At 43.7% G+C, this 13,962-nt stretch overlaps 1 protein-coding gene across 6 annotated transcripts in view; it reads right to left on the minus strand.

The window, feature by feature from the left end:
- tbc1d1 (TBC1 (tre-2/USP6, BUB2, cdc16) domain family, member 1) overlaps window positions 1-12,092 on the minus strand; it is a 262,797-nt gene extending 250,705 nt beyond the window's left edge. For 5 of the 6 annotated variants that reach the window (XM_067988911.1, XM_067988881.1, XM_067988901.1 and 2 more), the window contains exon 1: window positions 11,460-12,092. In XM_067988911.1, the coding sequence (XP_067845012.1) occupies window positions 11,460-11,933 (474 nt within the window). In that variant the 5' untranslated portion in view covers window positions 11,934-12,092. The remainder of the gene's footprint in view (window positions 1-11,459) is intronic. The other variant, XM_067988926.1, reaches the window with a different exon arrangement.
- Between the last annotated feature and the right edge of the window lie 1,870 nt (window positions 12,093-13,962).

Here is a 13,962-nt window from a genome sequence, read left to right on the forward strand (position 1 = left end):
ACTTGTACACCCACAATCACATACTAATGTGTTGTACCCCAAGCCCACCCCATATTCGCATACCAAATCAACCTCTCTGAAAGCCAAACATCAACTGCTGATTTCTGCACATTCCACAAGATAGTAATACTTCCTATGCCATCATGCCTATAAACTTTAGATAATAATGGAGACATGGGGGTAAATTTTAACCCCCAAGAACATGTGGGTTGGGTGCAGGTGGGTCATAAAAAGCCTCGGTTTTCAGAGCGTGACCGCATCCTGGCTCCAACGCGCCAACTTCCACATTTGACCCAGATGCGTTTGGGTGCACGTGCGCTTCTGACATCTGGAAGTCTGCCGACACTTAAAGCCAGCAGGACGATCTTTAAAAGGCCAATTAAGGAACTTAAACTATTTAAAGCTGTTAACCCTTTGTGTATGAGCCAGGTCCGTTCAGCAATCGAAAGGGATATCACTCCATCAATGTGCAGCTGGTTTGTGGCCACTGGAAGAGGTTTCTGCAGGTGTGTGCCAAATTCCCTGGCAGCTGCCATGATTCCTTCATGTTGCACGAGTCCAACATCCCGGCCCTCTTCCGCACACAAGACAGGCTTAAGGGCTGGCTCCTTGGAGACAAGGGATACCCACTGCAGACGTGGCTCATGACACCTGTAAGAAACCCCATCGATGAGGCACAGCAACGGTACAACGACAGTCACATCACTACCAGATCTGACATTGAACAAGCCAAAGGAATGCTCAAGATGCAATTCAGGTGCCTGGATCGATCTGGGGGATTCCTTCAGTAGTCACAAGTGAGGGTTTGTAGAATTATAGTCATGAGTTGTGTCCTGCACAGTATCACTCAACAAAGAGGGTTACAGGTTGAGGAGTTCCTAGCGCTCATGAAGCATCTGATCTGCCTGCAACATTCAAGACGATGATAAGGAGGAAAAGTAGGAGGGGGAAGAAGATGGACAACCCATCGGCAGATAAGGAGCACACGTGGCTGCTTGTGATGCCGGGAGTCACTCACATCTAATAGATTCTCATAAGGAGATCTGCAAAATGAAGATGGTGAACTACTCAGACTGCCTGGAACAATCACGACCACCATCCCCCACCTCTCCCCATAAAACAGTCCTACAACCACACATAGTAAACACACCCAATGGGTGGCATCGAGTCTTGGTGTTCATGATGAAGAATATGCATGGACGCTTTTGCAAAAGGAACTCAAGAATGCACAAGAGGTGGCAGTGGTGGTGAAAATTATAACATTTAATGTGCATGAGGACTGGGAGAGTTTTAGAAACCAGCAAAGGACGACCAAAAAAATTGATAGAGGGAGAAAATAAAAATGAGAGTAAACTAGCAAAAAATATAAAAACAGATTGTAAGGGCTTCTACAAATATGCAAAAAAAAAAGATTAACGAAAGTAAACATGGGTCCCTTAGAGGCTGAGACAGGAGAAATTATAATGGGGAATAAGGAAATGGCAGAGGTATTGAACAGATATTTTGTGTCTGTCTTCACAATAGAAGACACAAAAAACATACTAGAAATAGTGGGGAACCAAGGGTCTAATGAGAGTGAGGAACTTAAAGTAATTAATATTAGCAAAGAGAAATTACTGGGACTAAAAGCCAACAAATCCCCTGGACCCGATGACCTACATCCTAGGGTTCTAAAAGAGGTGGCTGCAGAGATAGTGGATGCATTGGTTGTGATCTTCCAAAATTCCCTAGATTCTAGAACAGTCCCTGTGGATTGGAAGGTAGCAAATGTAACACCGCTATTCAAGAAAGGAGGGAGAGAAAAAATAGGGAACTACAGGCCAGTTAGCCTGACATCAGTCAGTCAGTCATCGGGGAAATGCTGGAATCTATTATTAAGGAAGTGGTAACAGGGCACAGGTAACAGGAAGAATAGAAAATCATAATATAATTAGGCAGAGTCAACATAGTTTTATGGAAGGGAAATCATGTTTGACAAATCTATTAGAGTTTTTTGAGGATGTAACTAGTAGAATAGATAGGGGAGAACCAGTGGATGTAATATATCTAGATTTTCAAAAAGCATTCGATAAGGTACCACATGAAAGATTGTTACACAAGATAAGGGCTCATGGGGATTGAGGGTAATATTAGTACGGATAGAGGATTGGTTATCGGACAGAAAACAGTAGGAATAAACAGGTCATTTTCAGGTTAGCAGGTTGTAATTAGTGGGGTGCCGCAAGGATTGGTGCTTGGGCCCCAGCTATTTACAATCTATATTAATGATATAGATGAAGGAACCGAATATAATGTATCCAAGTTTGCTGATGATTTTTAAAAAATTTTTTCATTCGTTCACGGGATGTGGGCGTCGCTGGCAAGGCCGGCATTTATTGCCCATCCCTAATTGCCCTTGAGAAGGTGGTGGTGAGCCGCCTTCTTGAGCGAGATTTTTTTTTTTTACAACTGAGTGGCTTGCTAGGCCATTTCAGAGGGCAATTAAGAATCAACCAAAGCTACAAAGCTAGGTGGGAAAGTAAGCTGTGAGGAGGACAAAGAGTCTGCAAAGGAATATAGACAGGTTAAGTGAGTGGGCAAGAAGGCGGCAGATGGAGTATAATGTGGGGAAATGTGAGGTTATTCACTTTGGTAGGAAGAATAGAAAAACAGAATATTTTTTAAAATGGTGAAAAACTATTAGATGTTGGTGTTCAGAAGGATTTGGGTGTCCTTGTACACTAAACACAATGTTAACATGCAGTACAGCAAGACATTAGGAAGGCAAATGGTATGTTGACCTTTATTACAAGGGGGCTGGAGTACAAAAGTAAGGTAGTCTTGCTGCAATTGTACAGGGCTTTGGTGAGACCACACCTGGAGTACTGTGTACAGTTTTGGTCTCCTTACCTAAGGAAGGATATACTTGCCTGAGAGGTGGTGCAATGAAAGTTCACTAGATTGATTCCTGGGATGAGAGGGTTGTCCTATGAGGAGAGATTGAGTAGAATGGGCCTATACGCTATGGAGTTTGGAAGAATGAGAGGTGATCTCATTGAAACATAGATTATGAGGGGGCTTGACAGGGTAGATGCTGAGAGGTTGTTTCCCCTGTCTGGAGAGTCTAGAACTAGCAGGCATAGTCTCAGGATAAGGGGTCAGCCATTTAAGACTGAGATGAGGAGAAATTTCTTCACTCAGATGGCTGTGAATCTTTGGAATTCTCGACCCAAGAGGGCTGTGGATCTCAGTTGTCGTGTATATTCAAGGCTGAGATCGATAGATTTTTGGACTCTAAGGGAATCAAGGGATTTGGGGGATTGGGTGGGAAAGTGGAGTTGAAGTCGAAGATCAGCTATGATCTGATTGAATGGCGGAGCAGGCTCGAGGGGCCGAATGGCCTACTCCTGATCCTATTTCTTATGTTCTTAAGTAAGAAAAAACAAATATAAATGAAAAACATGACATCAGTCACCTTGTGCATCCCCTTGGTGATTATAAAACCTTAGCCTTCCTCTTCCTTCTGCTTCTATGTGATGCATCCCCTGTAACTTCAGCAGAGGTAGAGGCAGGTTGCTCAGATCTCTGCCCTGACTGCTGAGATGCTCTCTGCCTACGACCTCTAAGTATTGGAGCCCGTGAGCGCCCCGCCAAAGATTGCTCCACCCGCACCTGTACGGGGGCAGACTTGGCCATTGGGAGAGGAGGCAGCATTTCGGGTACTGGTTTGGATGGGGGGGGGGGGGGGGGTCGGCGGTCGGCAACGGGTGAGACATGGGAGTGCTTTGAGTGGAGTCTCCACTTCCATGTCCCCTTTCGCCATCATCCCTCTCCAGGGCCATGGCTCCATCACTCATACCACCCTGCTGGACAACAGCTTGGAGTACATCTGTGACACATTGCAAGGACACGGCTAAATTATCTGTCTGCCCATTTAAAGCAGCAGACATGTTGGCATAGAGAGTCCACATGGCCGTTGTCATGGCCTGAATGGAATCATTTGTGAGCCGTGCCTGAAGCTCAATGGAGGCTGCCATTCTTTCCATCACAGACATTCCTGCACTTACCTGCGGCACCATTCCACTAATGCTGGAGGTGGACTCCTCCATCCTCTCTGCTATTGTGGAGAGTGTGTGGCATGTCTTCCAATACCTCGCAAAGGTGCAGCTGTACTTCTATCATTCTCATTCTCAACGACGGCCCACGGGGTTCAGCATCTGCGTTCAGCCGAGCAGAGCTTGGAGAGGAGTGCGCCCCCGACATGGACTCTCCACAGCTGCCCCTGCCGCCAGTGTCTGCTTGTGCTCACTTGTGAGTGTTAATCACCAGGTGATAACCCAACTACCTGTCTAACAGGACTCACTGAAGTTTGAATATCTGCGCTGATGCATGGCTGGATATGATGTGACTGTGTGCCCTCATAGGAATGGAGCTCCTGTGAGGAATCGCCCTCTTCCATGGCGCGTACCTCCTCATCAATCCTTGAAGGCCCTGGAAGAGAACAAAGCAATATTAAGAATCATCACAGAAGTTATTTTGCGATGAGCACACTGAGGTGTGCAACAGGTCAATCATTGATAACATCAATTCATGATGTGTGCGTAAAGTTCTGTCACCAGACGTTTGCAGGTTGTCAGTCTCGCCATTTCCGACAGCCAGGCATTCGATCGTGCGGCTCAGCTCCAAGGCCTCCACCTCCGTCAGGGGGTACTATTTGTGGTGGCCCCCCTCCAGTCCAACTCCTCTCTCGTGCATTTTGCGCTCTTCTCCCACAAGGGGAGAAAGAACAGACGTGTGAGTGAGTGAAGGTGACGAGGTCACTCGATGGATACATTGCTTTGTGTGAGGCTGCCCAAGAAAGAGATGCATCAGAGGGTGAGTAACAGACAGATTCATCACATTGCATCAGGATTGGGGTGAGTGGGACTGGTGGGTTCACAAATGGGAGGTGAGAAAGTGCACAAAAAGTGAAGTTATGTTGATAATGAGATTTAAGTGGGTGTGAGGAGTGATGTGATGGAGTAGGTTTGGCAGGACAGAGTGAGGGGGGTAATGTACATCACAGGATGTAGGTGAATCAGTAACTGTACTAACCAGGACAGGAAAAGTTAGGTCATTATACACTTCCTGCACTGCACCCACATCCTTGAGATGGTGCTCCTGCTGCTCAGCTCCTCTGCCACCTCAAGCCAGGCCTTCTTGGTGGCAGAGGCAGGGCAAGTGCTCCGATCAGCCAGATACTGTATGTCCCTCCTGCTCCTCACACCAGCCAGTAGCAACTCAAGTGAAGAGTCACTGAACTGGGGTGCTGGCTTCATCCTTTGTTGCTCCATGTTTTTAAATTCCTCTTTCTTCCCCCCCCCTCAAAATCCACGGTTGCAATGTCCTTTTAAATACTCCAGCTCCCAGCACTCCAGACGTGAAACCCGGAAGTCACATTAAGGGCCTTCAATTGAGTCGCGATCACTCACGACAACACAGCGCAAAATTTTTCTGGGTTTCCCACACACGTATTGACCCCTCCACTGAGTTCCCACCGGTATGTTAAAATATACCCCATGGTGTCTCCGGACATAATGACAAGATTTAAGAAATCTTTAGCTGAAGGTTGACAATTACGTGGACACAGTTTTGTTGATGCTTTTTAACAATCTTTAACCGAAAGCCTGGAAAATATTGTTTCTTACACTTGCTCCGGGCTTCCCTTCCTGTCCCCGATCGCGGACTTGCTGACCCTCCCCCCAACCCCAATCCATACTTATCTTGGTGGGGTCTGTTTCTGTGTGTCCCCGGCAGCTTCATGGCCCCCACCAACAGTGGCGTCATTCTTGGGCAGGAATCAGTGATGGGGCATGCAAACGAAGCCCGGGAATTTGGTCCCACACCACTAATTCCCACCCCAAGTAAAAACCGGCCCTCATACATACCTGGGCTTTCAGAACAAACAAGCCAACAATATAAGAAATATGCAGAGCTGTTTGATTGAACTCCTTCGGTGAAGAAACAATTAGGCTGGGGAAACGCTCATGAGAGGGATCGGAAAGTAGCAGTGCGACTCCTAGAAGGAGCTGATTGAAACAACAAATCTGTGCCACGATAGCAAAAAAGCACGGGCCACCATTCACAAGCTGAACCCCGATGGACAAGAACCAAGGCACATTGCCTCAGTCTCTCCCAACCAAGTCGCACACCAACTCATTCTAAATGGCAAACCAGCCCATAAAGCACAGCATAAAATGAAACAAGTCAAAGAGGAACTCCACTCACTCCTCATTTGACAGCAAAGTCCACAAGGAGCAACTCAACAGGGAGGAGTTAAAGATAGCCATGAAAATCCTGTAATATAGAAAGGCAGCTGGACTCAATGGTGTATCTAGTGAACTATTCCTATATTTCGGGACAAGAGCAGAGAAGTGGCTACTTGACTTTTCAACTTTTGAATGGAGACAACGCAGATGCCCAGACTGTGACTTCAGTAAAAATTAGACACAAAATCAAGTGTATGGTCCCAGACACCTACTGCAGGGTCACATTTCACCACCAAAGAGGCTGAAGTGCAGAAAGAGCTTGGTCTCTGAAAATCCCTTACCCCAAATACCCCTGTGGAAGGCTACAAAATGGCAGCAAATGCCAAGAACCTGGTTCCTTTGGAACAACTCCATCCAAGCACGGTCCTTGAATAAAAACACTGATGTATCCTAACTCGAGTGAGAGTTGGGGTAGCAAAGACTGGTGACAATACAAAAGGAAGCTGAGAATCCACCCCAGATTTGAATGTGGAGAGCCAAGGCAAACACTTGAGCACTTCTGATACACTGCCACCTGTCAACATCCTGTACTCCCAAGGATCTATTTGAGATAAACAACACTAGATCTTGGCTGCAGTTTTGCAGCAACAAGCTATGATGATGATGATGATGATGGAGGGAATTTACAGCAAAACTCACTGGTCAGAACGATCAAAATACAAAAAAAAACTGCAGATGCTGGAAATCTGAAACAAAAACAGAAAATATCTTAGGTCCGAAAAAGAATTCAACACCCAAAATGACGACTGATGTGTTCTTTCGACAGATACTGCCTGATCTGCCGAGTGTCTCCAGTGTTTCCTGTTTTTGTTTCACTGGTCATAATGTTGGAAAATAAGAAAATGAAATTACAAACTCAAATAAGAAATCTTTCTTCTCAATCAAGCTAATATTTTTCATTAGCCCATCAATCACCATTAGGTCTATTTACATGTAATATAGTTCAAATCTCACATGTAGTGCACACTTCCTGTTGACACACTGTCACCATCACACTTTGTTGATTGGCTTCAAGTAAAACAGCAAGTCAAAACTAGAGATAGAAAACAGGAGAATCAAAAGCAAGGGAGAGGCTAGAAAACTGCCAATGAGGAACAACTAGGGACTTATGAAAAAAATTAATCCTGAATGACCAGTCAAGGAACCTACAAATAGAAACAAATTAAAAATTAAACTGAATCACACAAAATGCTTTTTGAAAAAAATATCTGGTTGTTATATTTTTTTCCTCAATAACTGAAATTTCTAAAAGCTAAAATAAGGTTCCAAACATAAAAGCATCAAAAATTACATATTTAACACTTTGCATAAAGAAATTTACCTGTTGAGTTGTCTTTTTTTTTGTGAGTACCTTCATTGATGCTTTTATTTGAAAGCCTCAGCCTCTCCCAAAATCCTGGCTTGGACTTTGTCACCAGTCATTTCTGGGGGAGTTGGATTCTTCCAGTGACCAGTCTTAATTTCTGTGGAAGATCGGCCGTTTTGTCTTCCACCAAAGTTACACAGGATATCGGGAAAATCCTTGCAGAAATTCTACCCCAATGATTTTGCCCAAGCTGTCTGAGCAGCAGCAGTGTACACAATTATTCCAGGAAGTATCAATAGTATTTAGTTAACCCAATTGATAAAATGCTTCGCTTCAGTACCGAACAGTATCTTTTCAGAATTATTTGAAGAAAAAAGTTAGAGGACATATTTCAAAACTTTATTCAGGTAAAGTTTACTGGAATGTTTTTCGAAAGAAAGACAGTGCATATGTGTGAAGTGAGAGAAAATCAAAGTCAAAACAAAGATTTCACTTCAAATATGACAGACTGTACTGATTACCCGTCTGCTGTCAATTTTACTTGTCTTCAAATTGTAATCAATTCTATAAACTTCAGAAAACATATCAAGCTTAGAGAAAGAGAGAATGACAGGCAAAGAGATACAGTTGAGCAGGAGTGAAAATTCCTCTGGGCCTGGTTTTGGATGCAATGATGGCGATGCGGCTACATCATGCCCCTGAACCAGGAGGCCCAAGGCCGGCCAAAATTGGGCCTTGGGTCTCCTCTAAATATTCCAGATGAGCTGCTGACACCTGTCGCAACGCCACAGGCAGCTCACTCTTTTATAGCAACAAATTTCAGGCTGCCTGCCTTTCTGCCAGCGGCCTCAAAGTTAAGTGCTAGGGGTGGGGTGGCAGGAAACAGCAGAAGGGGGCCTGTTGTGGCCCCCCTTCTACTGTTTCCCCACCACCCACCCTATCAATGCTGCCAGGCCTGGGACCCTCCCTCCTTGTGCTGTTAGCCACCCCCCCGCCCCCGCCCTTCTCCAGTGCTGTCAGACCCAGGCCTTCCCCCTCTCATCATTGTTTACAGAGATCTAGAATTCACCAAACCCCACAGTTCACCCTTCACCACTACACTTCAGGCTCCCCTTCCACAGTTTTGACTGATCCCCAGGATCCTATCTCCACAATGATGCCAAACTAAAGCATGTACCAATCCCCAGCAAACCCACCACAGTACTGCTACTTTTCTTCAGTACTTCTGATTAACAGATATCTACCTCAAATGGTACACCTTGCATACCTGTATATCCTCAACTTTAAAAATGGCAAAGGATTAAAACTGAAATACATTGACAGAGGGTTTTTATCAAAAATGACACACAAAGGCCACTAATTTATGGTTTCCAGAGTCATGGAGGTCAATCTCCAAAAGTATCAATAAAAATCCTAGAAATATCTTGGAATAAAAATTGGATTGCCTTACTCAGGTACAATAAACCAGTGACCTTGTTGTTATCCTCTACATGGTATAACACTCCTCTTGTATCCTGCCACCCGCCTTGAGTAACACCACAGGCAATCTCTTAGTCTATATATAAGCCTTGTCTCGATCACATCTATCACACTTCAGACATCACAGTTCAAATATCGCACTTAACACATCATACTTCAAGTGTCAAAGGCATAAAAATAGAAACTTAAGTTATTGCCTGCTGTTTTCTTTTACACTGATAACCTGCTGTCTCTCCAAGGCCTGAAGCGAAGGATTTAAAAACAGCTGCAAATCTACTGAAACTTCCTCGAACAATTAGTCTCTAATTGGCCTCAGGTTTGTACCTATTTAGACTACTTGCCGACAGGGAACACCAGCATAGTGGCCTTAAAGGGACAGGCCATCTTAAACACAACTAATTAAAACAAATAGAATGCTGAATTAATATAGCCAAAACAGTAGAGTATAAGTCAGGGAAAATCATGTGCAGACTGTACAATGCTCTGGTCATACCACACCTTGCATATTATCTAGTTCTGGTCACCAAGCACTGGAGGCACCTCAGAGAAGAGCCACAGACTGAGGTATGAGAAACACTTCCAAAAGAGATGACTGTGAGCTGACCTTATAGAGATGTAGAAGATAGTAAAATGAATGAAAAAAGTAGATCCAGATAATTACATCAAAATAAATTGTAAAAGTGGGACAAAGGGAAACAAATTCTAACCAGTAAAATGCAAAATTAGGACTGATATCAGGAAATTTTGTTTCACACAAAAGTGATTAATACATGGAGTGGATTCCCGAATAGAGTAGTAGAAGATAAACCCTAGCTTTATTTAAGAAGAAATTAGATGCCACAATGGGGGGATGCTAGTGTCTTTCTGAATAAATGAACTAAAATGGACCAAATGGCCTTCTTTTCCCTTATTTATCTTGTGATTGCGATCACAACCATGCGCCAGGCCTCAGACTACTGTTGAGCAATGCCACAGGAGGTTATCTAGTAATATCAAAAAATACAAGACAAGAGTTGTAACAAAATCTCATTCTGAAAGTTATTTGTACTTTGCTGCCATGGTTAATAGCTGTCCTACATGCCTTATAATAAACCCCTTTTCTCAATGCAAACTGTTGCCTTCACTCCCAATCAAACTGTTCAGCTGATAACTGGCTGTAGAATGAATATCAAGCAGTAATTTAACAACACAGACTACCTACAGCAAATAAAATGTGTCTACAACATCCACTCTTAGCAGTGAATGTCATTGCTTATTGGTTAGGAGTGATGTTAAACGGTGGAGCCTATAGACAATTTGGGGCTCACTGAAATGGCTGATACTTTTTCAATGTTCAATTATTTGTCTGAATGATATAATAAACAATTATTAACTGTAAATTTCAGGCTAAAGGCAGCAAAATAACCATACAGTAATTTGCCTACCAGAGATAGAAAGCTAACATCATGGTTCTTCCACCAAGGGGCAAGTAAACTCATTTTTTATTTAATGAATTGATTGTGTAGTAGTGCTCCTGCTATCATGCCAATGCCACCACTCTGTGAACAGGCAAATCAGAGCATTTCTGATCCTGGACTTGACCATTTCCCGGGTATGGAAAAGTGCAATGATGAAAGATGACTATTGTCTGGTTCCATCTATCACTATTTGAAAATATTATGTTTTGTTTAAAACTCAGACAAATAAGGTACATTATACTCAACATATTAAAGTCATTTGGAGGGTCACAAGCACTTGATAAAATATTAAGCAAGACACAAGTGAATCTAAGCAGATCTCCCTACCAATGTTTTTAAACTGATGAAATATTTCAGTAACTTCAAGCAATTTAAATGAACACATTACAGAAACGGAGTCTCCTGCAGTGCAATCTTAACTGCAACAGCCAAAAACAACGGACCTTCAGCTGAGTTTTGAAGAGCTACCTATTCTTGACTGTCCCAGCCAGTCAAAATGCCGTCCAAAAAAAACAAGAGCAACAACACAATGTCCTCCGTCCTTTGGCAATATTATTCTCTTTTGTGACCTTCACTGAAATGTATCACACACATATACAGCAAGCAGTGGTACCTGTATTAAATGGAAAGATATTCATTGGAAACTCATGAAGGAAACAAAACCACCACATTATAATAAACAGTCTTCATTAAACTAACTGAAAAATCCAACTGAAACTCATTAAAATACTGCACACTAGCTGCTTGAAGTGTCTCTCAAAGGAAGTTTTCCATTATGAAAAATATTAACAGTACTAATTACTCCACTTTATAATTATAAGTTACACATTTTCTTGCACTTTGGGATATATTTCTATATTTTCCTGCTATTGCAATACAATTAGAGAAAGACCCCTATATACAATAGAACAATGTGAGCTGAAGTCTTACCAGAGTGGGATCAGAAGCCCTGAATACGAAGCAGAGGCTTTCTTTTTGCTGCCCTTCAGCCGGGCTCCTGGTCAGATAGGCGAAATAGCTCAGCTCGTTGCTGTTGTGCAGCAGCTTGTGGATGTGCTGCGCTCGGTGCTCGAACACGGTGCCGGAGGAGTCCTGATCCGGGCCGGGGCCGGAGCCGGCGGCAGCCACGCAGCGCACCCAGCCCTGCCACACCTGCAAGCGGACACGGCGGGTCCCCGAGCCCCGGGCGCTGCGTCTCCGCACCTCAGCCACCACCCAGGGCAGCATGGGCAAGGTGGTGAGCCGGTGAACCCACACCGAGCCCACCAGCTGCAGGCTGAACCGCTGCCCCCTGCCGCTGCCTCCGGCTGCCGGCGAGAGCTTCTGATCGCCCTGAGCCAGGCTCGGAGCGGCAGCGGTGGACACGCCGAGCCTCCTCTCACCGATCAGACTCTCCCTCTCCATCCTCGGCCCCACCGCCACTCGAACTCAGAGCGATGATAATATCCCCCGGCTCATCCCCAGAGGGTGGGGAAAGACCATGGCTTGGGTTTGCAGCCCAGCCTGATCTTACTGTGGCTGCAGAGACAGAGGGCGCGGGATCCAACTGAGTCTGAGCATTGACATCCGCCCACAGCATGCAGCTCACCTTCCAAATGTACCAAAATAATCTCAATACCCAGCAACAGCCCAGCACAGTTCCGCTGAAGCGCCTCCTCCATCTCTCATTCAGAAGTTACACATTCATTCATCACTGTTGTTTTGTTTTTCATTCTGCTTCATGCCTGCGTGGGGTTGGAGGTGTTTACACTGTAACGAACTTTTATCATCGTTATTAAGCAGGTATGACCAAGACTGAAGTTACAGTATATATTTGGAGTCCGGGCCCAACAGGGAGAAAGGATGGGAGACTCTCAGTGCAAATCATTGGTTATGCCACATTTAGAAAATGAGTCCAGGTCTGGGTGCCCTACTTTAGGAATTGCATAGAATGCACAGCACAGAAACAGGCTATTCAGCCCAACAGGTCCATGCTGGTGTTTATGCTCCACACAAGCTTCCTCCCACACTTCTTCATCTAAACCCCATCAACATATCCTTCTATTCCTTTCTCCCTCATACATTTATCCAGCTTCCCCTTAAATGCATCTATACAAGTCACCTCAACTACTCCTTGTGGTAGTGAGTTCCACATTCTAACCACACTCTGGGTAAAGAAGTTGTTCCTGAATTCCCTATTGGGTTTATCACTGACTATCTTATATTTATGGTGTGGAGATGCCGGTGATGGACTGGGGTTGACAATTGTAAACAATTTTACAACACCAAGTTATAGTCCAGCAATTTTATTTTCAATTCACAAGCTTGTGAATTGAAAATAAAATTGCTGGACTATAACTTGGTGTTGTAAAATTGTTTACAATTATATTTATGGCCCCTAGTTCTGGTCTCCCTGCAAGTGGAAATTTTCTCTCTACATCTACCCTATCAAACCCTATCATAATCTTAAAAGGCCTCTATCAGGTCACCTCTTAGTCTTCTCTTTTCTAACTTCTCAGTTCTGGTATCATCCTAGTAAATATTTTTTGCACCTTCTCCAGTACCTCTATATCCTTTTTACAATATAGCAACCAGAACTATTCACATTACTCCAAGTTTGGTCTAACCAAGGTTCTATACACGTTTAATGTAACTTCTCTGCTTTTCAATTTTATCCTTATAGAAATGAACCCCAGTGCTTGGTTTGCTTTTTTATAGCCTTATTAACCTGCATCACTACTTTTAGTGATTGGTGTATCTGTATCCCCAGATCCCCCTCCTCCTCCACCCCGTTTAGACTCTTATTTTCCAAAAAGTATGTGGCCTCCTTATTCTTCCTGCCGAAAAGTACCACCTTACACGTATCTATATTGAAATTCATTTGCCAATTACAAGCCCATTTTGCAAGTTTATTAACGTCTTCCTGTATTTTGTCGCAGTCCACCTCGGTATTAACTACACTCGCAACTGGGTGTCATCTGGAAATTTTGAAATTGTACTTCCGATTCCTGAGTCAAAATCGTTTATGTAAATGGTGAACAACAGTGGTCACTGATCCCTGAGGAACACCACTTCCCACCTTTGCCAGTCTGAGTAACTACCTTTAATCCTACTCTCTGTTTTCTGTTTTGTAGCCAGTTTGCTATCCATTCACCTACTTGTCCCCTGACTCCACATGCTCTGACCTTAGTCATGAGTCTACTACTCATTGAAGGCCTTTTGAAAATCCAAATATATTACAACTACTGCATTACTGCTTGTCTATCCTTTCTGTTACTTCTTCAAAAATCAATAAGGTTGATCAAGCATGACCTTCCCTTTTGGAATCTGTGCTGATTATTCTTTATTATATTTTCAGTTTCTAGATGTTTTTCTATTACATCTTTGAGTAAGGATTCCATTATCTTTCCTACCACCGATGTTAAGCTAATTGGTTAAGCTAAATTGGTCTTGT

The sequence above is a fragment of the Heptranchias perlo genome, chromosome 1 (assembly GCF_035084215.1).
Source record: "Heptranchias perlo isolate sHepPer1 chromosome 1, sHepPer1.hap1, whole genome shotgun sequence".
In the NCBI taxonomy this organism is placed as follows: Eukaryota; Metazoa; Chordata; class Chondrichthyes; order Hexanchiformes; family Hexanchidae; genus Heptranchias; species Heptranchias perlo.